General features: G+C 44.3%; 1 protein-coding gene across 1 annotated transcript in view; it reads right to left on the minus strand.

Annotated features, from left to right (window-relative positions):
- Positions 1-21,734, minus strand: part of TCAF2 (TRPM8 channel associated factor 2) — a 30,323-nt gene extending 8,589 nt beyond the window's left edge. The window contains exons 1-4 of the mRNA XM_067747272.1: positions 21,630-21,734; positions 18,661-19,294; positions 832-1,823; positions 455-552 (exon numbers count right to left, since the gene is read on the minus strand). Of these exons, the coding sequence (XP_067603373.1) occupies positions 455-552; positions 832-1,823; positions 18,661-19,283 (1,713 nt within the window). The 5' untranslated portion in view covers positions 19,284-19,294; positions 21,630-21,734. The remainder of the gene's footprint in view (positions 1-454; positions 553-831; positions 1,824-18,660; positions 19,295-21,629) is intronic.
- Between the last annotated feature and the right edge of the window lie 5,018 nt (positions 21,735-26,752).

Below are 26,752 nucleotides of genomic sequence, written 5' to 3' on the forward strand. Positions count from 1 at the left end.
CGAGAAAGGAGACTAACCCAAAAGAGACCCTTACTGTGGTAGGAAGTGACCCTCAAAATCGAGGCAGGAAGAATTTTACTTCTGCATGACGGCCTATTTTTGTGAGTGACAGGGTTAAGTACACCCTTCAGCGATCAGGGTGAAGAGGTGAAACCCAGAAAGGCCGCGTTGGAGAAATGAGTGAGGTTCCGAATATGTAACAGGCGCTCCTTCGCCTCATAGCCCTGTCGGGAGGTGGAAACCTGCGGGCTTGTGTTTGAGGACTGGATCTGATGTTAGGAGCTCTGGCATCTTCAGTCACTCCCTTAGGCTCCGTGAAACTTAGCTGTTTCGTCTGTGAAATCTGTAACGTGGGCAGAACAATGCCTTCCTGCACTCCTGGAAGAAGTGTCGCGAGCTGGATGAGAATGAAGCTCTGTGGCTCTGAGATGTGGCAGTGGCATTCTGGCCTTACCTTCAGGCCAGCAAAAACTGCAGCTTCAGACAAGGAGACTTCTGCATTTTGTCCATTTGGGAGGTAGAGCCCTGTACTCACCCAGGAATCACCGCTGCCTGACAAAAGCCATAGGAAAGGCTGAGTTATTCCCCCACCTGACTCCACCCCACCTGGAACCTCACAGCCCCTCCCAGAAGTGCAGCCCTGCCCTGCGCACCTTATCTCATCCATGCTTCTTGCATCCATCCCACCTAATCCCTGAGCAGAACCCCAACCCCCGTCTCCTGGGAAGAAGTACCTGTTAGAGAATGGAGCTGGCCTACCTGAGCTTCAGCACCTGCAATGTCCTGCAAATCTCGCTAGCCCCACCTTCCCCCAGGTCCCTCATTCTGTACCTGGGTTGCTTCCATCAATCTCCACTGTGATGGCGTGTTCTGAGGGGTACGAACTGGAGCTGCAAGACCAGGTTCCAAGCCCCTGTGCCAGCTGAGAGCAGTCTGTGCCGGAGCGTGCCAGCTCCGTGGCCAGGCAGAGCAGTGCAGCCTCATAGGAGTCACTGGCAACTGGCTTTTCCCTGCTCACAGCTGGGAGGCCTGACAGATGCAGCATCTTCCTCAGGAGCCGGTGCAAGGAAGCATAAGCAGGGACCCCCTCTGCAGGGATCTGCAGGAAGCTTGATGCATCTGCTCCCAGTTTGGCCAGCCAACTCTTTTCCAGGTTCCCACCCCCGCGGTTCACGATAAGCTGGAATTCAGACAGTGCCTTGCGGAAGTGGTAGCTCTGCTTCTCAGGGTTAGGGACAGGGAAACAGCCTGGCTCCAGAGTCCGAGCTAGGATACTGAGGCCAAAGCAGTTGAGTATGACGTTACCAGGGAAACTAGCCAAAGTGGAGCGGCCGGGGTTCTGGGAGGCCCACCACCAGGCCTGGCCCCCGATCAGCAAGCCCCCCCCCTCAGCCACAAACTCCTGCAGCTGCTTAGCCTCCTTGTCACTGTAAGCCACACAGCAGTAGACACTCAAGTCAGCAGTCAGACGGGGCTCCAGACTGCACTCCAGGCCATGTTCTGACAGCAGGGCACACAGATTTTTTAGACGTGTGTTCACCCCAACTTTGCGCATCTGGCCTCTGGCCAGCCAGCGCACAGCATTGAGCAAAAAGGGCCCCATCTTGGGCGTACAGAGCATGCCCTCGTGGGCAGCCAGAACCACGCGGCCCCGGCCATAGCGGGCAGCTGCCAGGAAGCAGCCAAGAGAAGCGTCTAAGCCCAGGGGGAAGGCCAGGGCCCCATGCACCAGCAGCTGCGAGGGGAGTCCCCCTGTTTTGATGTCCAGCTCTGAGATCCCTTCCAGGAGCTCCTGCTGATCCTGCCCGAGATCCTCCCCAAACCTGGAAAAGAGACAAAGGAAAAGGAACAAAGGGGCTACAGTCAGTGAGTGAACCACTGAAATGAGCTCACTGAATAGAGCAATCTGTGTGGGTACAGAGATACACAGTTCATGCCAATCTTTTTCTTCTCGCTAAGATTTGAGATTTGAATCACTCGTGTGACTCGCTTTATTGCAGTGGTCTGGAACTGAACTCGCAGTATCTCCGAAGTCTGCCTGTTACTAAACATATAAATGAATTGTTAGAAAAATGGATCTGTTATTCTTAGAGAAAGTAGTCCTACTTAGACATTTTTCAGAGTAACATTTCTGTAAAAGAAGGCAGTAAAAATCAAATCCCCCTCTCCACGTGCTAGCACTGATCTAGGAACATGTTACATGTAAACTATTTAATACTACACTTGAAGATTTATGCAAACTCTTTAAAAATTGTCACTGAGGTGATTCTAATGTGCAGCGCAGAAGGACAGCCACTGCAGGCCACCTTCTCCAACTCTGAAGGCACTCCAGCCATGTGGCTGACAGGGTCTTGGTGCTCCGGCCAGGTGTCAGGCCTGAGCCTCTGAGGTGGGAGAGCTGAATTCAGGATATTGGTCCACCAGAGACCTTCTGGCCCCACGTAATATCTGGGAGAGCTCTCCCAGAGATCTCCTCCGTCTCAGTGCTAAGACCCAGCTCCACTCAATGACCAGCAAGCTCCAGTGCTGGACACCCCATGCCAAACACCTAGCAAAAAGGAACACAACCCCACTCATTAGCAGAGAGGCTGCCTAAAATCATACTAAGTTCACAGACACCCCAAAACACACCACCGGATGCGGTTCTGCCCACCAGAAAGTCAGGATCCAGCTGCATGCACCAGAAGACAGGCACCAGTTCCCACCACCAGGAAGCCTACACAAGCCACTAAACCAACCTTACCCACAGGGGGCAGACACCAAAAAAAAAAATGGGAATTACGAACATGCAGCCTGCGAAAAGGAGACCCCAAACACAGTAAGTTAAGCAAAATGAGAAGACAGAGACCTATGCAGCAAATGAAGGAGCAGGGTAAAAACCCACCAGACCAAACAAATGAAGAGGAAATAGGCAGCCGACTTGAAAAAGAATTCAGAATAATGATAGTAAAGATGATCCAAAATCTTGGTAATAGAATGGAGATAATACAAGAAATATTTAACAAGGACCTAGAAGAACTAAAGAGCAAACAAACAATGATGAACAACACAATAAATGAAATAAAAAATTCTCTAGAAGGAATCAATAGCAGAATAACTGAGGCAGAAGAATGGAGAAGTGACCTGGAAGATAAAATAGTGGAAATAACTACAACAGAGCAGAATAAAGAAAAAAGAATGAAAAGAATTGAGGATTGTCTCAGAGACCTCGGGGACAACATTAAATGTACCAACATTCGAATTACAGGGGTCCCAGAAAAGAAGACAAAAAGAAAGGGACTAAGAAAATATTTGAAAAGATTATAGTTGAAAACTTCTCAAACATGGGAAAGGAAATAGTCAAGTCCAGGAAACACAGAGAGTCCCATACAGGATAAATCCAAGGAGAAACATGCCAAGACACATATTAATCAAACTATCAAAAATTAAATACAAAGAACAAATACTAAAAGCAGCAAGGGAAAAGCAACAAATAACATACAAATGAATCTCCATTTAACAGCTGATCTTTCAGCAGAAACTCTGCAAGCCAGGATGGAGTGGTAGGACATATTTAAAGTGATGAAGGAGAAAAACCTACAACCAAGATTACTCTACCCAGCAAGGATCTCACTCAGATTTGACGGAGAAGTTAAAACCTTTACAGACAAGCAAAAGCTAAGAGAATTCTGCACCAACAAACCAGTTTTACAACAAATGCTAAAGGAACTTCTCTAGGCAGGAAACACAAGACAAGGAAAAGACCTACAATAACAAACCCAAAACAATTAAGAAAATGGTAGTAGGAACATACATATCGATAATTACCTTAAATGTAAATGGACTAAATGCTCAAACCAAAAGACCTAGACTGGCTGAATGGATACAAAAACAAGACCCATATATATGTTGTCTACAAGAGACCCACTTCAGAACTAGGGACACATACAGACTGAAACTGAGGGGATGTAAAAAGATATTCCATGCAAATGGAAATCAAAAGAAAGCTGGAGTACCAATTCTCACATCAGACAAAATAGACTTTTAAACAAAGACTATTACAAGAGACAGAGGAGGACACTACATAATGATCAAGGGATCAATCCAAGAAGAAGATATAACAATTGTAAATATTTATGCACCCAACATAGGAGCATCTTAATACATAAGGCAAATGCTAACAGCCATAAAAGGGAAAATCGACAGTAACACAATCATAGTGGGGGACTTTAACACCCCACTTTCACCAATGGGCAGATCAACCAAAATGAAAATAAATAAGGAAACACAGGGTTTAAATGGTACATTAAACAGGATGAACTTAATTGATATTTGTAGGACATTCCATCCAAAAACAACAGAATACACATTTTTCTCAAGTGCTCATGGAACATTCCCCAGGAGAGATCATATTTTGGGTCACAAATCAAGCCTTGGTAAATTTAAGAAAATTGTAATTGTATCAAATATCTTTTCTGACCACAACGCTATGAGACTAGATATCAGTTACAGGAAAAAAACTGTTAAAAATACAAACACATGGAGGCTAAACAATATGCTACTAAATAACCAAGAGATCACTGAAGAAATCAAAGAGGAAATTTAAAAATACCTAGAAACAAATGACAAAACACGATGGCACAAAACCTATGGGATGCAGCAAAAGCAGTTCTAACAGGGAAGTTTATAGCAATACAATCCTACCTCAAGAAACAAGAAAAATCTCAAAAAAACAACCTAAAGCAATTAGACAAAGAAGAACAACAATTAAAAAAAAACCCAAAGTTAGCAGAAGGAAAGAAATCATAAAGATCATATCAGAAATAAATGAAAAAGAAATGAAGGAAACGATAGCAGAGACAAATAAAACTAAAAGCTGGTTCTTTGAGAAAATAAACAAAATTGATAAACCATTAGCCAGACTCATCAAGAAAAAAAGGGAGAAGACTCAAATCAACAGAATTAGAAACGAAAAAGGAGAAGTAACAACTGACACTGCAGAAATACAAAGGATCATGAGAGATTACTACAAGCAACTATATGCCAATAAAATGGACAACCTGGAAGAAATGGACAATTTCTTAGAAAAGCACAACCTTCCGAGACTGAACCAGGAAGAAATAGAAAATATGAACAGACCAATCACAAGCACTGAAATTGAAACTGTGATTAAAAACCTTCCAACGAACAAAAGCCCAGGACCAGATGTCTTCACAGGCGAATTCTATCAAACATTTAGAGAAGAGGTAACACCGATCCTTCTCAAACCCTTCCAAAATATAGCAGAGGGAGGAACACTCCCAAACGCATTCTACGAGACCGCCATCACCCTAATACCAAAACCAGACAAAAATGTTACAAAAAAAAGAAAACTACAGGCCAATATCACTGATGAACATAGATGCAAAAATCCTCAACAAAATACTAGCAAACAGAATCCAGCAGCACATTAAAAGGATCATACACCATGATCAAGTGGGGTTTATTCCAGGAATGCAAGGATTCTTCAATATATGCAAATCAATCAATGTGATACACCATATTAACAAATTGCAGGATAAAAACCATATGATCATCTCAATAGATGCAGAAAAAGCTTTTAACAAAATTAAACACCCATTTGTGATAAAAACCCTCCAGAAAGTCGGCACAGAGGGAACTTACCTCAACATAATAAAGGTCATATATGACAAACCCACAGCCAGCATCGTCCTCAATGGTTAAAAACTGAAACCATTTCCACTAAGATCAGGAACAAGACAAGGGTGCCCACTCTTACCACTATTATTCAGCATAGTTTTGGAAGTTTTATCCACAGTAATCAGAGTGGAAAAAGAAATAAAAGGAATCCAAATCAGAGAAGAAGAAGTAAAACTGTCACTGTTTGCAGATGACATGATACTGTACATAAGAATCCTAAAGATGCTACCAGAAAACTACTAGATCTAATCAATGACTTTGGTAAAGTAGCAGGATACAAAGGTAATGCACAGAAATCTCTTGCATTCCTATACACTAATGATGAAAAATCTGAAAGAGAAATTAAGGAAGCACCCCCATTTATCATTGCAACAAAAAGAATAAAATATCTAGCAATAAACCTACCTAAGGAGGCAGAAAACCTGTATGCAGAAAACTATAAGACACTGATGAAAGAAATTAAAGATGATACAAATAGATGGAGAGATATGCCATGTTCTTGGATTGGAAGAATCAACAGTGTGAAAATGACTCTACTTCCCAAAGCAATCTACAGATTCAGTGCAATCCCTATCAAACTACCACTGGCATTTTTCACAGAACTAGAACAAACAATTGCACAGTTTGTATGGAAACACAAACGACCCCGGGTAGCCAAAGCAATCTTGAGAAAGAAAAACAGAGCTGAGGGAATCAGGCTCCCTTACTTCAGACTATACTACAAAGCTACAGTAATCAAGACAGTATGGTACTGGCACAAAAACAGAAAAATAGATCAATGGAATAGGATAGAAAGCCCAGAGGTAAACCCACGCACATATAGTCACCTTATCTTTGATAAAGGAGGCAAGGATATACAATTGAGAAAAGACAGCCTCTTCAATAAGTGGTGCTGGGAAAACTGGACAGCTACATGTAAAAGAATGAAATTAGAACACTTCCTAACACCATATACAAAAATATACTCAAAATGGATTAAAGACTTAAATATAAGGCCATATACTATAAATCTCTTAGAGGAAAACATAGGCAGACACTCTATGACATAAATCACAGCAAGATCCTTTTTGACCCACGTCCTAGAGAAATGGTAATAAAAACGAAAACAGATGGGACCTAATGAAACTTAAAAGCTTTTGCACAGCAAAGGAAACTATAAGCAAGATGAAAAGACAACCCTCCGAATGGGAGAAAATATTTGCAAATGAAGCAACTGACAAAGGATTTATCTCCAAAATATACAAGCAGCTCATGCAGCTCAGTTCAAAAAAACAAACAACCCAACCCCAAATGGGCAGACGACATAAACAGATATTTCTTCAAAGAAGATACACAGATTGCCAACAAACACATGAAAGGATGCTCAACATCACTAATCATGAGAGACATGGAAATCAAAACTACAATGAGGTATCACCTCACACCAGTCAGAATGGCCATCATCAAAAAATCTACAAACAATAAATGCTGGAGAGGGTGTGGAGAAAAGGGAACCCTCTTGCACTGTTGGTGGGAATGTAAATTGATACAGCCACTATGGAGAACAGTACGGAGGTTCCTTAAAAAACTATAACTAGAACTACCATATGACCCAGCAGTCCCACTACTGGGCATATACCCTGAGAAAAGCATAATTCAAAAAGAGTCATGTACCACAATATTCATTGCAGCACTATTTACAATAGCCAGGACATGGAAGCAACCTAAGTGTCTATCGACAGATGAATGGATAAAGAAGATGTGGCATGTATATACAATGGAATATTACTCAACCATAAAAAGAAACGAAATTGAGTTATTTGTAGTCAGGTGGACGGACCTAGAGTCTGTTACACAGAGTGAAGTAAGTCAGAAAAAGAAAAACAAATACCATATGCTAACACATATATATGGAATCTTAAAAAAAAAAAGTGGTTCTGAAGAACCTAGGGGTAGGACAGGAATAAAGTCGCAGATGTAGAGAATGCACTTGAGGACACGGGGAGTGGGAAGGGAAAGTTGAAACGAAGTGAGAGAGTGGCATGGACATACATACACTACCAAATGTAAAATAGCTAGCTAGTGGGAAGCAGCTGCATTTCATGGGAGATCAGCTCGATGTTTTGTGACCACCTAGAGGGGTGGGATAGGGAGGGTGGGAGGGAGACGCAAGAGGGAGGGGATATGGGGATATATGTATACGTATAGCTGATTCACTTTGTCATATAGCAGCAACTAACACAACAATGTAAAGCAATTATACTCCAATAAAGATGTTAAAATATTGTCACTTAAATCTGATGAGCATATTTACTACTTCTTATTGAGAAATGGTCAAAATGTAGTGAATTGAGGAAAGATTTTGTATTTCAAGAATTTTTAAAACCCATTTGTAGATACTTTGTCAAGCGACAGGAGATTGGTTAAATAAGTTATGGTTAACTGTAGATAGCATATCATATGGCAATTAAAATAATTACTGGAAAATGCTTCATAGAAAAAATTTTAAGTCAGATTCTAATATACTATGCTCTAAATAAGCCACATTTTGCACAACAAACTGCCAAGAACAAACAAACAAACAAAAAACAAAATCCACAAGACCAGAGAAACATTATCCAGAGTATGTTTATCAAAATGTCCTCAGTGATCATCTTGGCTAGTGGGATTTAGATGATTTTAATTACCTTTATAAAACTTTGTCTCATAATAAAAATCAAATGTTAATAAAAAGGTTTAGTCACTCAAGTAGCAAAACATTACTGAAGAAAATTCCTCCCGTACAGTTTCTCCTTAATTCCTCTTTAGCATGAAAATGGAGACACACGTTTTAATTTTGTCATTCCGTTTTCAACTAACATGGCCAAATGTCAAGAGGGTTCTGGCATCAGTTTAGCTTGTACCTTTTTTCCACCTGTAGAGGCTTAAAGACTTATTTTGTGGGGCAATGACGTTGAGCCACAACACTTAGCTTATAGACGTAGCTTCCACACTAAGTGTTCTGCTGGAATCTTCTGACGGGCACCTTGTGAAGTCCAGCTACTGATAAAACACCTTCACTATGGAGAGATGTGATAATGAGACTGGGAACCTGAAGGTTTACACTCATGTGCTTATAAAAATGTCTAACCGCCGCTGTCCAGCTGAGCAGGTCATTGGTGGACTCTGGCTCTGACTGGTCAGGATGATCCTGCTTCCTCCCTTGGCAGAGTAGCTGGAAGAGCCTGTGAAATTTACATCCCCTCTCCAAGCCACCACTTGCTTATCACCACTTGTGTCTGGGAGTATTCAATAAAGACGACGTCCCTGAGTTGGCTAACATAATATCTGATATATAGTAAGTCTTCAACACACGTTAGTGGGTATATAAAACACACAAATACACACAGAATATTTATCTGATAATGAAAGACTTCATATCTGATAGAAAGGGACCTTAATACCTAAAAGTATTAAGGGTATACAGGGTTATGGGTTGAGTTGTGTCTCCTCCAAATTCATTTGTTGAAGTCCTAACCCCCAGGACCTCAGAATGTGACCTTATTTGGAAATAGGATCATTGCAGATATAATTAGCTAAGTTAGGATACGGTGGGCCTAATCCACCATGACTGGTGTCCTTATAACAAGAGGAAGTTTGGCCACAGACACACACACATAGGGAGAACGCCATGTAAAAATGAAGGCAGAGATCAGGGTGATGCTTCTGCAAGCCAGGGAAGGCTAAAGAGTGCCAGGAAACCACCAGAAGCAGGAGAGCGGCCTGGAGCTTATTCTCCCCACAACCTCAGAAGGAACAAACCCTGCCAACCCCTTGATCCCAGATTTTTAGCCTTCAGTGGTGCGGTGACAGAATTCTGCTGTTTAAGCCAGCCAATCTGTGGTACTTGGTTATGGCAGCCCTAGGACGTTAACCCAGTCACAATTCTGAAAACTGATCCACACAGGACACTCTGGGGGTAGGTGATCTGTAAAATTGGTCTGGATGTATCCTGACATTCTTGGACTAACGTTTTTTGTTTTTAATTAACTTTTGGCTGCGTTGGGTCTTGGTTGCTGCGCGCGGGCTTTTCTCTAGTTGCAGCGAGTGGGGGCTACTCTTTGTTGTGGTGCGCGGGCTTCTCATTGCGGTGGCTTCTCTTGTTGCGGAGCACGGGCTCTAGGCACGCGGGCTTCAGTAGTTGTGGCTTGCGGGCTCTAGAGCGCAGGCTCAGTAGTTGTGGTGCACGGCTTAGTTGCTCCGTGGCATGTGGGATCTTCCCGGACCAGGGCTTGAACCTGTGTCCCCTGCATTGGCGGGTGGATTCTCAACCACTGCGCCACCAGGGAAGCCCCTTGGACTTACTTTAAAAACACTGATAACTGAATCAGAAAGTTACCCAGGGGTAGGACCATATCTTGTGTGTCTCTAGTTCCAACAGCACCTAGTGTGGTGTCCGGTGGGAAGCACTACCTAGCGGTAGTAAGACATGCCACAGAAATGAGGGGGCAATCATGTAAAATTAACATGCAGTGGGCTGAGAGCAGCCTCTGAGCTGCAATGCCTCTCACCTTTCTTCTGAAAAAGGACTCACCCTCTCACTTATACAGGAGTACATGTGTGTGTATGTATTTTTATGTGTTTATATATACACATAGGCATGCATATATACAGAGACATGTGTGCACACCCATGTATGTATACATATACTATATATGAAATGATTATATGGGCCTGAGGAAAACTATGGAAGATGACATCCTGGGTTGTCAACATGGTTCCTGGGGAAGGGGTGGGAAGATGGTGTGCAGAGTACCATGAAGGAGGAGCAAATAAAAGCCTGGCATTTAATCATACTACAGCTTACTATTTATCAGTTACAAACTACAGGGAGACCTCTGAGAACTAACGTGGTCAGATGTTCCAAAACAGTTTTTTGAGTAAAAATTTTAAAAATAAAAACTAACAATTTGGTGATACAATTTATATAAGACAAAAATAAAACAAAATAAATATATGTCAATATATATGTCAAAAAAGTCAGGACAAAAATCACAGGAGTGTAAGAAGTATTCTGAATTGTGTGATGGAGACAAGGGGTTGGTATTGAAAGAGCTGCTCAAAGGGGACTTGTCTCATCAGTATTTTTTTTTCAAATACGGAGAAGGTATGAATATATTTCTCAGGTAATTAAGAATTAAATTTTAAATGTTAAGGTAACTGATGGAAAAATAGAACTGAGAAGCATAATCTACAAATATGCTGGGAGAATTTAAGGAGTAGAGAAAACTAGGTCAAATACTGTAACGAAGAAAAAATGTAAAAAGAAACAAAGTATAAAAACAAAACTGGGAAACAACAAGGCAAGAGTAAGAAATACACTTGAATTATCACTATCTAGGACTGGATTAAATTTGTATATGAAGAGACAGATGCTCTCAGACTGGGCTAAAAACATCTAGGTATAAGCTGCTTACAAAAGACACAATTGAAACTATCAATAAATGGTACACAAAGATTGAAATGAGGAAATCAACAAAGGTATATCTGGAAGATACAACAAAAAGAAAGCAGAAGTGCCGGTATTAATATGAGATGCAATTGATTTCAAAGAGGAAAGAATTAAACAAAAGATGAATATTTTCTATGAATAGAAGTTAAGCCTTCCAAAGATATAATTTTCATTAATTTTTATGGGCCTAAAAACAAAGTGCTGAAAGCAAAAACTGCTACAAAGAAAATTAAAATTTGATGAATTCATAATCACATTTGAAAATAGTAACAGATCTCTCAGCATCCAATGGATCAATTAAAAAAAAAAAAAGAAAAAAAGGATAGAGATGATTTGAGCAGAATGACTGACAAACTTGATTAGAACCAGAACACAATGGTGCAATATCGCCTGGAATCTGAGGGTGAGAAAGTGAGAGCCTAGAATGCTGTGCTCTGTCAGTTCATTGTGTAAATATAACAGAAATGAAGACATCCTCAAACGTGATACATTAAAGATATAATGTTTTAGAACACACACACAGGCATAGACAAGCAATTGACAGGATCCGTATCAAACTTCTAAGAGCGGCTGCCTTAGTCCAGATGCATGAGACTGGGAACTGTGGTGTGGGATGAAAGACACTTGGCCACTCTCCTCTATACATTTTTTAATTTGAGTATAATTGCTTTACAATGTTGTGTTAGTTTCTGCTGTACAATGAGGTGAATCAGCTCTATGTATACCTGTATCCCCTCCCGCTTGGACCTCCCTCACCCCCCCATCCCACTCATCTAGGTCATCACAGAGCACCGAACTGAGCTCCTTGTGCTGTACAGCAGGTTCCCACTAGCTATCTATTTTACACATGGTATCTATGTATCTTATTTATGTCAAACCTAAGCTCCCAGTTCATCCCACCCGTCCCCTCCCGCCCCCCGACCCGTGTCCACACATCCATTCTCTACATTGCGTCTGTATTCCTGCCCTTGTATTTTTCATTATAAGCTTGAATTCATTTTGAAATATTTTTTGTAAAATGGTGAAATGTTTCGGGACTTCCCTGGCGTTCCAGTGGTTAAGACTTTGCCTTCCAGCGCAGGGGTTACGGGTTCAATCCCTGGTCAGCGAGCTAAGATCCCGCGTGCCTCGCGGCCAAAAAACCAAAACGGAAAACAGAAGCAATATTGTAACGAATTCAATAAAGACTTAAAAATTGGTCTACATCAAAAAGAAAAATCTTTAAAAAAATTTTTAAAAAAGGTGAAATGTTTCTCAAAAGAAAAGAAAGGAGCGAGAGAGGGAGGGAGGGAGGGAGGAGAGAAGGAAGAAAGGAAGGGAGGAAGGCTGGACAAGCAAGCATAGAAGATGGGATGTCAAGGAATTCTCAACAGATGTTTCTATTTACCAATATTTGAGTCTTGTATAATATCTATTTACAGTATTTAAGTTTGTATAATAACATAATGAAAGTAGCTATTATTTAATGAGGTTTAATATGTTCTAGGCATTTATTTACACATACAGATCATCTCGTTCAATCATTATAATAAACCTGAAAGTTATTATTCTTGCTTTATAGATGAGACAGAAAAGTTAGGCTATTTGCCCCATGTTTCTTAGCTAATAACTGGAAAGGACAGGAAACAAATCCAGGGTGGTTTGTCTCTAAAGCCAGTGATGTTGTCCACACACCAGTAATCTCTCAACTACTGAGTTTTGAATGAAGACCACAGTTGGGTATGCGGCAATCAACAGGTATATTTTGTGCAAAAGAGGCTTTAAGTAGACATGAAAGTGTGAATATACTGCATTTATGGAAAAGGAAAAGCATGTGCTCCTTCAGAGCTGGAAGTGCAAGAGAGGGCACTGAGGAAAGGAAGGGAGAGGTGGCAGTGCTCAGGTACCAAATCACACCTGAGCAAACAGGTGATACAGGAGATGGCTTTCTGATGGAGATTTAAAACCTGTCATAGTAACGACAGCAATGATCAGAGAGTTCAGTGTGAGGCGAGCTGCTGTCATTGTCACCATGCATTGGCCTTGTCTCTTCTCTCCCGTGTGCTGGCTACTAGACCTATTTCACGTGGGGTGTTTGCTTCTTAATTTGTTTTCTTCACTCTGAAATTCCCCCTTTTCATCTCATTCTGTCTCTTGTTTTATATAACATACATTTTTAGAAAGTTCTGTTAGAGCATGAAGCATTCTCAAGGAGTGAATGTGTCCTCATTCATGTATTTATTCACTAATTATATAGTCTGCAAATATTCTGTTCTGTTCATTGGGTCATATTTTTCTTCCAGCCATGATTGATTCTGTTGTCTTTCCACACTAAATTTCTGTCTAATATTTCCCTTTTAAATTTAATATAGCCTTTTTATATAGTTATTACACAGTTGTTTTTTTTTTCACCATGGGCATGAGCAGATCTTTTGCATGTTCTGATATCGTGTGGGTGAGGTCCTCTTGATGTTCTTTCTGAGTTACCCCAGACCAGTTTGTTTGTAGACACGTACCACATCCACCACCTTCTCAAATTACATTGGGGTCTGTATAATGCTTCCTTCCACTTTCTTATTGCTTAACGTCTATCTCTAACTGAAGGGCAAAGATCAGCTGGGGCCTATTGCTGTCCTTACTGGGGGCGTGTCCCTCCCCTCTTTAGGGACCTAAAGCAAGGCCTACTCCACCCAGCCAGGCATGGAATGCACTGGAGGTGTTCAGCCCACCATTGTCTTTGGAAGATGGCGAACTCCAGCATCCCTTTCTGCCTCCACCAAATTCTGAAGGAGCTTTGCTGCTTTTACGTTTGAGGATTTTTTCCCTTAAGTGTCTACTCACCCAATTTGTTCATTCTTCTACAGCATGAGAAGGCATCAGTGATACTTCTTGGATTTGTTTCAACTTTTTCCTGTGGTTGTGCATCGTGGGTAGATACAGTCTCAGGAGATACTGCACACCGTGCCACACATCAGTCAGCTGGCACTCCCACCGACTCTGCTTTCGCAGTACGTGGGATCAGCATCAGAACCTCCACATTTAGTTGTTTGCTTACTACTTTTCATTCACTTGGTCAGATTTGGTGGAGAGGGCAATTCTGGGCTCTAGGCTCATTTCACACCACCTTTACCTGGAAACTCTCTACATTTATGGGTCTTGAATATGAAAACAGAACAGTGCTGCTTACAAGCTGAGAGTCCTCAGACAAAGACCTTTGCACTCTGTGGGAATGTGGTGATGATCAAGAGAGGTAACACATCATCTTTAAGAGAGGCATAAACCTAAGCTACTAGTTTGTATTTACTTTTATATGAGCAGCTCCTAATACACTCTAGACCTTGTAGGTTATGCCATGTGTAAGAGTAATGAGGTGCTGATCTGAGATTAATTTTTCCCCAGACTCTCCTGTATCTTGGTATAAAAGCAGCAAATGCCTTTGGGTCTGGCTTTGCACGTTCAAGTACAGGCAGGACCTCCTCAGGTGTGTAAAACTAGGTGTGCAGGCAGGTTTTGCCCTTGGGGATAGGACCCTTGAGAGGATCTTTTGTTGGTTTTATGAGACTGCTCCTCCCCTGGGCAGACAGGGCAGTTCCCTTAAGGAGCTCCAGAGCCTCCTGCAGCAATTTAAAGTCAGCAAACCTGTTCGGTCAGCCCAGGAGCCATTGACCAAGATTTGTTGGCAGGAAAGTTCACTGAAAACCTCAAAGGAGACATGCGTGAAGGCGGCAGGAATCTGAGCTGAGGGCCTGGGCACCATACAGGCCTTTTAAGACTTTAGAGTTGATGGGGTCAGTCAACTCCAGCTCAGTTTTGGGCTGAGGCTGGAAGCCTGAGACACAGCACATTCTATAACATGAAGCTGTCTGTAGGCTCAACCCTGGTACCCAGGCCACCCTTTCCTTTCTCGTGGTTTAGGATGTGTATTCGTTCATATATTTATTCATTAATTTACACAGTCTACAAATACCTGTTTCTCTCTACCATGTTTCACACATCAGGCACTGAGAATAACGTAGCACACGTGACAGGCAAGATCAGTGCATCCGTGGAACTTTAGTCTTTGGTTGGCTAGACAGGTACCAGCAAGCACACGTTGGGTATTTACAGATCGTGATCACTGATGTTTAGGCAAGAGATGGAGAAAAGTGAAACTGGAAGTTTAGTCTTAGTTTCAAGAGTCATTGAGGAAGACTCCCCTGAGGAGGGTGTTTGAGCTGAAACTGAATAAGGAAAATAAATTGGTTTTTCAGGAGCTGAAGGAAGATCCAGAATAGGAAGAGAAATTTGAAAACCAAGTCTTACATTCAGCTTTGCCGGAGCTACCAGTGTAATTTTTTCGATTAACTGAATTTCCAAATATCTGATATTTTGTAAGACAAACTGTAAGGAAAAAATGTTGCCTGCCATCCCAGTTCTACAAGGATCAAGCCATTGGCCAGTGCGGTCACGCACTGACTTATATAAAATTCGAACACGCATCTGATCAAGCCTCTCAACCAGGAGGTGGGAAACTTTTTCTGAGCAGCCCAATAATAACTATTTTAGGCTTGTGGGCCACATGTTTGCCACTGACACAACTCAACTCTGCCACTGTAACTCAAAAACAACCACAGGGCTTCCCTGGTGGCACAGTGGTTGGGAGTCTGCCTGCCGATGCAGGGGACACGGGTTCGTGCCCCGGTCCGGGAAGATCCCACATGCCGCGGAGCGGCTGGGCCCATGAGCCATGGCCGCTGAACCTGCGCATCCGGAGCCTGTGCAAACAACCACAGACAATATGGACACAAATGGACACCGCTGTGTTCCAATAAAACTTTATTTATGTAAACGGGGCTGGCCCACAGGCCATAGTTTGCCAATCCCTGCTGTAGAATCCAGATTTAACTTCCAATTTACAAGAAATATAGAGAACAGAGGAATACATTTAATAACACCACAGGGATTCAATCAGCAAAACTCCGATTGTTTTGAAGGAAACACATTCTGTACTGTGGGGAAACTTCAGGACAAAGTACCTAGTTTCTTCAACAAAAAAGCAGCAAGAGATAAAAAGAATTGGAAAAGAAACTCAACATTATATGAGACATAAAATTCATATCAAGCAATCAAAATATTTGGGTTTTAATAAAAGACCAATTCCAACAAACAGTGAAAAAATAAGACAGTTATGGAAACGAATGACATTAAGAGAGTATTACTTCTTTCGGGTATGATAATGGTGCCTTGTGGTTATGTTTTCAAAACGATTTACATCGTTAGGGATACATATTAAAAAACAGATGGAATGATATGATGTCTGTGATTTGCTTCAAAATAATCTGGGGTGAAGCGAGGGTGTGGCTACAGATAAAATTAGATTGACTGAGTTGGCTGTTACTGAGCTTGGGTAATGGCTGCATGGGGGCTCTTTGTACTGTTCTACTTTTGCATATCTCTGAACTTTTCCATAATTAAAAGTTAAAACAAACATAAAACATACTTCAGATTCAGTGGCAGAGATGACAAATGTAGGCGTGGATGAAGAAAAACAGGTTTAGTTTGATGAACAGGAGTCCTTTGGAACAATTAAGAGCAGTTAGGTTGATGGGATTTAACCTTGTTTGTCCCTTAGAATTAAAGAGAAGTTGGAGTGAATCAGATCCACCCTGCCTCTCTGAGTAACTCATCACCTCCCAACCCTCTCCGAGGGAAGGAAGACCAAGGGAGCCAGGACTTGGGGCTGAGGACACTGCTAAATGCATACTAAATATGTGTACACCCTTCCTTGTAGCAGAGTCTTGATTTCTTCAGAGATGCCAGGGCGCATTTAAAAATATTCGGCCCTTCAGACCCTCTGGCAGCTAGAGTTGGCCAGGTGAGCTAATTTTGGCCACTGAAATATAATAGAAGCCTAATGGTCAGGGCTCCCAGAAAATATATTATTTTCTGCATTAGAAGAGACATATTCAGCAGGTGTATTCATTCTAGCTTATTCTTGCGGAGGTGTAATTATAGTGCCTGAAGCAGTAGTACCAATCTTGTAACCATAAAGATAAAAGTGAAATATTGTGATGGGAGGGGTGGGGGCCACGGGGGTGGGGAGAGAGCAAGAGAGAGATGGAGGGCGAGGGAGGAAGGGAGCGAATGGGTTTGCATGAACGAACCTGGTCATCATGAAGCAGGGACTCAGTGCCCCAGGCCTGATTATCTTGCCCGGATTTTGTTACATGAGAAAAATAAACTCCTACGTGGTCAATCCACTATGATAAGGCTTCTGTTACATGTGGCCAAGCACAGTGAGTTACTGATAACAAGTTACCTAGAACCCCAGATATCCAAAACTAAACTCCTGACCTCCTCTAATCTGTCTTCTCATAGACTTTCACAGCTCCTTACGTGGCAACACACTCACCTTTTTTTTTGCGATACGCAGGCCTCTCACTGTTGTGGCCTCTCCCGTTGCGGAGCACAGGCTCCGAACGCGCAGGCTCAGCGGCCATGGCTCAGCGGCCATGGCTCACGGGCCTAGCCGCTCTGTGGCATGTGGGATCTTCCCGGACCGGGGCACGAACCCGCGTCCCCTGCATCGGCAGGCGGACTCTCAAACACTGCGCCACCAGGGAAGCCCCAACACTCACCTTTAAGGCATTTGACCACCAAAATGCTTGACTCCTCTTTCCCCCCCCTCACTCCACATTCAGTCCATCAGCCAAGCCCGAAGGCAGGAAGGAGGAAGGAGCGGAGGTATGTGTCTCTCTCAGGCTGTGTCTCTGGCCATCACTGTGTCTTCTCTTAGGCTCCAGGTCCCATCAGACAGTCCCCGCATCTGGGGTCCCGGCTCCTGCTGGACAGGCCTCCACCAGGTGGCTACAGCCCCTGGGCTGCTGGACCACCACTGCCTCTGCCAGTCCTGCTGCTGCTCATCTCCTGGCTACCTCGCTGTCTCCTGTGCAGCTTTCAGCTATGTGTCGCCTGCTTAGTTAGCTACCCATATTAAATCCCTTCTGTTTGAAACACCAGTTAATGCTGACCAGGCCTGACTGATAAGCCTTCCCTGATGACCCTAACTAAAGCATTCTCCACTCCCCTCGCTGTCACTTTGTCACTTATCCTGCTTTACTTTCCTTGTAGCTCTTATCAATACGTGCTAGAGTATGTATCTGTTTCCTTAGTTGCCTAATTTTCCACTGGAATATAAGTGTCAAGACAGCAAGGGTCTTCTGCATGGGGCCTGGCACATGGTATGTGCCTCACACAAAGAAACAAATGCTTTTCCATTCCTTTAAGAGATACTGACACACACTCTCCAAGTCTCAGGCACTAGACAGATTGATGAATAAGACAAGTTTCAGACTGTCGCTTTGGCCAGAGGTGGGAGTGGCAGTGAGAACCCAGCCGCTCTTGGGCTTCAGTGCATTTTAATTGTCCTATTTTCTATTTGTAGTGGTTCTGAAAAGCAGTGGAAAATCAGGTGTATTTGGAAGCTCACCGAAGAGGGGGCTCAAATCTATTGTGAACATACATCAGACTCCCCATAGGGAAACACCACTCACCTGACCTGGAGAGGGATCTTGGGCACCTTCTTAGACACCTTGAACCGGCTTCTGTCCCCACAGGTATCAGTGAAGTACACACCAGCCACACTGGTCACCTGGTTCCCTGGGAACTTGGACAGCACCTTGTCACGACCATGCTGACTGGCCCAATACCAGGCTTGGCCCCCCATGAGCAGGCCCCCTCCACGTTTCACAAACTGGATCAGCTCTGCAGTCATGGTGTCATTGTAGGCATTGACGCAATAAACCCCCAGGGGTTCTCTCGGTTCTGGCTGAATCTGTGCTTCAACCCCAGAGCCCTGCAGGATGTTTGCTAGTGATGCCAGGGATGGGTGCACTCCAACGGGAGCCCCAGGAGAGGGACAGAGCCAGCCCACTGCATTGAGAAGAAATGGGGCCAAGCCGGCGTCCAGCAGGTAGCCCTCATGGGACACAACCACAAGGTGGCCTCGGCCATAGGAGGACGCAGCAATGAGGACCTGGCCCTGATCATTCACCATCACCGGGAAGGCAGCCTCTCCAGTTAGAAGGAGTTCGCTGGGGATGGGGCCTTTAGGGACATCCCAGCTTGTCACTCCATCCATGAGGGCCTCAAAGGCAGCAGCAGGAGTTGTCGCCATGGTTCAGTCAGCTGCAGGAGAAGAAAGCAAAGACTGAGCTTGGTCAGAACAAATGAAGGAATGAGTGAAAACAAAAACAACTGAATGCATTCAGATGAAAACTACTTGTCAGGTCCCCCACTGTGTGCCACGGCCTGGGGGTGCAGCAAGGAACACAACAGACAAGGTCCCTGCTTTCACGAATCTAATATTTGAGAAGGGGAAGGACAATAATTAGGTAGATAAACAGATAAAATGCAGCAATTAATAAGTGTTAGATGAAAATAAAACATAGTGATATCGAGCAACCGGAAAATTACTTTAGATTGGATGACAGGAAAGGCCTACAGGAAAAAGTGACCTTGAAGCTGAAACGTGACATTTAAGTTGAGGCCTGAAATGCTGCAGGAGAGCATTTTAGCAGTGAGAAGCCCCAGGGTGGCTGGAGGAACACACAGGGAGGAGCAGGACCTGAATGGAGTGAGGGCGGGGCTGGATCCCACGGAGCAGGTAGATCGAGGTGAGACCTGAGCTGACTTAGCATTTTCCTCTCTGGAAGAAAAAGTCAGTTGACCTTTCAGAAACTAAATTTCTTCTGGTAGCTTTGACCAAATGAATTGGAAACGCCTCCCAATTTATCATATCTGCCCTAACTAGGGAGCTCCCCGCCTCTACTTGGGGAGCATCCTGAGGTTTACCAGGTCTTTTAAATTTTGGTGTGCCTAGAACTGAGTTAATTATTCCCTTCAGAGCAGCTCCTCTTCGATAAATTACTTACACTTTAGTCTCTCCATTTACATAAGGAGAATAGTACAGCCCTTGGAGGATTGTTTTTGAAGATGAAGAGAATGCGAATAAAAATGCCTTGTCCAGTGTCAGGTGTACAATGAGCACTGAGAAAACTCTAGTGTCTGTTCCTCTGCTGTCTCTTCTAGCTTCCTAAGTGACAAGAGCCATGTAGTAGGTGCTCTGGGGGCCCCGGACCGCCTGTGACTCCAGCAACTGCCCTGGAGGACTTTCCTGGACACTGGGAAACCTTTCTCACCTGGCAGGTGCCCTGAAGTGGCGGTGAGCTGATACAGGGTAAGCTTCACCCGGGGGAGGGCGTCACGGATAAATGCCACAGGGCTGTCCTAGGTGCATTCTGGAGCCCCTCACGAGGTCACCCAAGGAACTGAGTTCCAGCTGCCCACAGCGGTAAAGAGCTCAGCGACAGCCCTTCCTTGCTGGCTTCCCCTCCTTCCTGGTCTCTTCCTCCCCATGTCTTCACTGTGCCGTACTGGGCTCACTTCCCAGATAAACCACCTGCACTCAGGTCCTTCTATCAGGTTTTGCTTTGGGGAACAATCTAAACTGACAGACACCAAACCCTTCCCTTCCACTACATCTGCCTCTGTCCTTCCTCCCTCCTGCTTCCGTACACCGTCAGCCACCTCATTTTGTTCATCTTCTTTCACGTATCTCTCAAATATCAGTCCCTTCAGTTTACATTCATATCTAGATGAAACCAATCTGGTTTCTGTCCCCAGGATACATTCCCACCAACAATCTCCCTCAAGCCATCCTACTCACACGTCTTCCTAATCAGATCTCTCAGGTTCATCCACTCCCCCAGGTAAAAACTGAGTGGCTCACCCTGGATTTTAAGCCTCCAGGGTACGGGCTCTCCAGTTTTTTAGACTTCTTCCCTTCACTTTCTCCACAAATCTCTGGTACGCTTGGCTCCCTGAGCATGCCCTGTATTCCTTGTAGAATTCCAGCTCCTTTTTTTTTTTTTTTTGGTTTTAAACTGCCGTTCCCATCTACCACCTCTTAATATTGCCCCCAGTAAAGTGAATTCACAAAAAAGCACCAGTTCCCAGCTGGAGTATGGAGCCCGTGGGTGAGTGAGCTCAGCTTGCGGGTTTGGGGTAGGAAAAGGCAGCGAGAGATCAGGAAGCCTGAGGTCGAGCCAACCACCTCTGACAGGACAAGGGAGGTCTTTCACGAATCCGGGCCTCCCAAGTTTTACAGGAAAAGCACCAAAAAACCCAGGAGATGAGTAATATGTTCTCAGAACTTTGACCACAGCTTTCCATAACTACATGCCCGCGCGCGCGCACCCAGAATCACACCCACACACAATCACACATCTTTTGTCAAATTCTTGACTCACAAATTCAAAGAGGCGAGCGAAAAGTGTCTTGAGACAAACAGCAAATAGGGAAAGAAGGGCGAAACGGAACAAGAACGTGAACCTAAGAAGACAGACACCCCGATTGCCGGGAACCTTCTCGGATCTGTAACTGACACCTTGGGGCGTACCCGTGTCCCCAGGTGCTCGGCCCCCGGCCCACCCTACGGACCCGCTCGGATCGGCAAACTCACGATGGGGCGGCCGCGGTGCGCGATGCAGGCCAGAGCGTGGAGGTCGGAGCCGAGGTTCGGCAGGCGGTTCCGGCGCGGCAGGAGCTGCGGGGCGGGGCGGGCGAGGGGGTTGGTGCGGGCGAGGGGGCAGTGCCCGGTAGGCTCCTCCCCGCCGCGCCAGGGGCGGGGCTGGGCTCCTGCGGGGTTCGCAGCCTGCCCCGCCCCCCCGGGAGGTGGGGCCTCTCGGCCCTCGGTTGTCCGGGCCGAAACCGGCTACCCCGGGCTCTCCGAGGGTCGCGTCGGAGCGAGAGGGAGCTCCGCAAAGTTGCTGTCACAGTTGGTGAGGAAAGCACACGCCAAGTCTCCAATAAGGCAGACTCGGGGCGAAGAATCCCCCAACAGTAACGTAACCCACGGCCGAGGCTCTGCTTGGGCCACGCGTGGAACTGGGTCCCCTCCTCTCCGGTCCGGGGGTGCGGCGCCGGAGAATCCAGGCTGTCGTGTCACCGCCTCAGGGCGGCTCCTGAGTTGAGGGGCTGCCCCCTGGTGGCGAGCGACCGGCCTTGCACCCCGTGCCGGGCGGGATTCTCGGCGGTCCACGGAGCTCCCCCAAGAGAACTGAGTCTGGGAGTGTAGGCAGAAATGCCGCCCAGTGATGTGCTTGCTGGGAAGGAAACGTGCCCGTTACACCACCAGACACGTCCATTCCAGCTAAAGCTATAGAGTGGCTGCTGCTTGGATTTCTACCTAAAACTGGTGGGAAGGTCAAAATCAAGGTTAAAGAGTTCTAAATTTGCCGCGAATCTGATTTTGCACAGCTTTGTGCAGCAGAAGCGCTGTTTTAACTTTTATGGAGTTTTTGTTTTGTTTTAGGGGGAGAGAGTAACAGGTAGGGGTGGGGACACGCGTGCGTACTTGAGAGTGATTATGGAGAAGGGGGCTTTAGATCCCTATTTTATAATCCCCCCACCCCCGTTTGGGGCTAACACTGGTTATACATGTAAATCATTGCACTGTTCATAAAGTTACCGGATGTATCTGTTTTTCTTAAAGGTTCATGACTGTCTTTTTATAAGCATGAATTAAAAGTAGCAGTTAATCTTACATCCTCGTTGATTTTAACATGTTGTGGACACTTCACTCATATTCTCTTCTGTCTCGGGGCTTATCAAGGCCGGTGCCTTCACCAGATCTCGAGCCCATTCTCTTTGTAAAATAGGTAGCACCTCCTCCAGGATCTTGCTGTCGAGTTCCCTTTTATGTATTTTCATTTTTTAAATCTCTTTTTGACTTCTTCCTGGGTAAAAATATACTTTGGTAAACTCCATTTCTTGCCTATCTGTATAGAACATGTCATTTATTTCCTGCAGCTCACCCTCACCTTTGCCAAGAATGAAGTTCAAACCTTGCAATCCAGCTTCTGCTTCTTCCACTTCATTCCCTTCCCAAGTCCAGGCTCCACCCCTGCCTCCCCTTAAGTGTACACTGGGTAGTTGACTGACTCTTCATTTTCCCTCTTTGGTGTTAATCTAACACAATGCTAATTATTCTATTTTTCTTTGGATCTTTACGAAAATATACTTTCAGGATTTTAAAGCAGTTTTTTTTTTTGTTTGTTTGAGAGTGGGGGCAATCAGGAATGAAGTGCTGATACTTATTTTAATATGTTGTGAAATGCTTTTTGTTATGGGCTGAATTGTGATTGAGTTAAAATGAGGCCAGTGAGGTGGGGCCCTAATCTAATAAGACTGGTGTCCCTGTGAGAAGAGGAAGAGACACTAGGGATGCCCTCACAGAGAGGACAAGCCATATGAGGACACAGTGAGAAGGAGACATCCCTAAGCCACTGAGAGAGACCTCAGGGAAACTGACCCCTGCTGGCACCTAGATCTTGAACTTCCAGTCTCCAGAACATGAGAAAGTACATTTCTGTTCTTTAAGCCAAAGACAACTCAAAATTACCTAATCAGTAAATTCTAACAGTAAGTTAGTGGTTAAATTAAGCTACATCATACAGTGGAACACTTTTCAACTGTTAAAAGGAATGAAGTAACTCTGCAGGTACTAGTATGGAAATGTTTAAAAGTTTAATGTTTAAAATGTGTTGATTAGTGTGTGTAATATTATCTTGTTTAATATAGAAAAAGATTTTATAGAGACACACAGCTTCTTTGTGTGTGTGTGTGTGTGAAGACCTTGATAACCATAAGTTGCCTCTGATAAGTGATTACCTCTTATAAGTGATTACCTCTGATAAGTGATTCCAGGGTGTTTGGGAATGGAGAATACTTTTCATCTACTGTAGTTCTTTTTTTAAAATATATATTAATTAGTTTATTTATTTTTGGCTGTGTTGGGTCTTTGTTGCTGTGTGCGGGCTTTCTCTAGTTGTGGCGAGCAGGGGCTACTCCTCATTGCGGTGCGAGGGCTTCTCATTGCGGTGGCTTCTCTTATTGCAGAGCACGGGCTCTAGGCACGCGGGCTTCAGTAGTTGTGGCATGCGGGCTCAGTAGTTGTGGCTTGCAGGGTCTACAGCGTAGGCTCAGTAGTTGTGGTGCACAGGCTTAGTTGCTCCATGGCATGTGGGATCTTCCTGGACCAGGGCTCAAACCCGTGTCCCCTGCATTGGCAGGTGGATTCTTAACCACTGAGCTACCAGGGAAGTCCTTCTTTTTTTAAATGTAACTTTTCTTTTTCTTTCTTTATTTTTTCTTTTGGTTTTATTGAGTTTTAATTGATGTACAGCACTATATAAGTTTAGGGTGTACAGCGTAATGATCTGACTTACATACATAAGAAAATGATTATCACAATAAGTTTAGTGATCGTCCATCATCTCATATAGATGCAAGGTTAAAGAAATAGAAAAAAGTTTTCTTTGTGATGAGAACAGTTAGGATTTACTCTCTGAACAGCTTTTGTATATCAGGTACAGCATGTAAATTATCTTTATCACGTTGTACCTTACATCTCTAGAACTTATTTGTCTTATAACTGGAAGTTTGTACCTTTTGACTACCTTCCTCCAATTCACCCTCCTCCCACACCCAGCCTCTGGTAACCACAAATATAATCTCTTTTCCTAGGAGTTTGTTTTTGAAGTATCATTGAGCTACAACACTGTATTAGTTTTTTGTTACATAACACAGTGAGTTGATATTTCTGTACGTTTAAAAATGATCCCCTTGGTAAGTCTAGTTGTTGTCTACCACTGTACAAAGATATTACATAATTATTGACTATATTCCTCACACTGCACATTTCATACCTGTGACTGATTTAGTTTGTAACTAAAAGTTTGTACCTCTTAACCTCCCTCACCTCTTCACCACCACCACCACCCCCTCGACAACCGCCGCCTGTTCGTTCTCTGTGCCTATGACTCTGTTTCTGTTTAGTGTTCTTTTTTTTTTTTTTTTGCGGCGTGTGGGCCTCTCACTGTTGTGGCCTCTCCCGTTGCGGAGCACAGCCTGCAGAGCACGCAGGCTCAGCGGCCATGGCTCACGGGCCCAGCCGCTCCGCGGCATGTGGGATCTTCCTGGACCGGGGCATGAAGCCGTGTCCCCTGCATCGGCAGGCAGACTCTCAACCACTGCGCCACCAGGGAAGCCCTCTGTTTAGTTTTGTGTGTTCATTTGTTTTTTAGATTCCACATATAAGTGAAATCATAAAGTATTTGTCTTGTCTGATTTATTTCAGTTAGCATAATACCCTCTAGGTTCGTCCATGTTGTCGAAAGTGACAACATTTTATTCTTTTCTATGGCTGAGTAATACTCCATTGTGTGGGGCTGCAGGGCCTTGGTGGTACCAGGGCTAGTGCTGGCCTACTGGCAGGTGGGGCTGGGTTCCGGCCCCTCTGGTGGGCAGTGGCGTGTCCTGGGGTGACTGGGGGTTCAAGGGGTCCTATGGTAGCTGGCCTGCTGTCTGCTGGGGCTGTGTTTCTACCCAGCTAGCTACTTGGTCTGGGGTGTCTCAGGACTGGGCCTGGCTGGCTGGTCGGTGGGGTCAGGTCCCAGTTCTAATAAGCTAGAGGACAGATCCCCAAATCACACTTGCCAACACCAGTGCTTCACCGTGGGATGAGCACCCCAGAATGGCCGCTGCCAGCATCTGTGTCCCCAGAATGAGTCCCAGCTGCCGTCTGCCTCTTTTGGAGGCTCTCCAAGATGAGTAAGCAGGTCTGACCCTGGCTCGTTTCCTATTACTGCTTTTGCCTTGGGTCCCGGAGTGGGTAAGATTTTGTGTGTGCCCTGTAAGAGTGATGTCTCTATTTCTTACAGCCCTTTGACTATTGCGAAAGTAAGCCGTGCTAGCCTTCAAAGCCAAACATTCTGGGGCTTGTCTTCCCAGTGCAGAACCCCTAAGGCTGGGGAGTCCCAATGTGAGGCCCAGACCCCTCACTCCTTGGGGAGAACCTCTGCAATTTTCATTATTCTCCTGTTTGTGGGTCACCTACATGGGAGTATGGGTCTTGATTGTACCATGATTCTGTCCCGACTACCCCTTTTGTTGTGGTTCCTTCTTTATATCTTTAGCTGTAGAAGATCTTTTCTGGTAGATTCTGGTTTTTCTCATCAGTCCTTGCTCTACTATCCTCGTAAATAGTGTAATTTTGGTGTGGCCGTGAGAGGAGGTGAGCTCAGGGTCTTCCTACTCCACCGTCTTGGCCAAACTCCCCTCCAGGGGTTTTCTTTAAGGTTGCTCGATGTACAAAACTCCCTCCTACCAAAGTGCAATTTCCTTCTCCTAGAAAATGACTCTTTTTTCATATCTTAGCTCAGTCATCACTTCCTAAGGAAAGACTGTCCTAACCTCCAGAACTGTACTAAATCGTCCTTCTGATAAACCTCTATTCTTACCCAGGTTGTAATTTTACAGTTATTTGTATGCTCATCTGATTAATGTTGTTCTCTCTCATAGGCTCTCATGGTATGAGTGTGGAGTCTGTCTCCTTTTTGCCCACCATTGATTTTGGTTCATTTCTGGAATGTAGTATCTTAATAAATATATAAATGTATGTTGAATAAATAAGTATATAGTGAATGTTCAAGAACTGTCTGTTGAATTGGTGAGTAAATAAGTCTTTGGAGGATTAGTGCAAACCTGATTGGCAGAGAACCAAATGCAGTCATGTTGCAGAAA

This window comes from Pseudorca crassidens, chromosome 8, assembly GCF_039906515.1.
Source record: "Pseudorca crassidens isolate mPseCra1 chromosome 8, mPseCra1.hap1, whole genome shotgun sequence".
NCBI lineage: Eukaryota > Metazoa > Chordata > Mammalia > Artiodactyla > Delphinidae > Pseudorca > Pseudorca crassidens.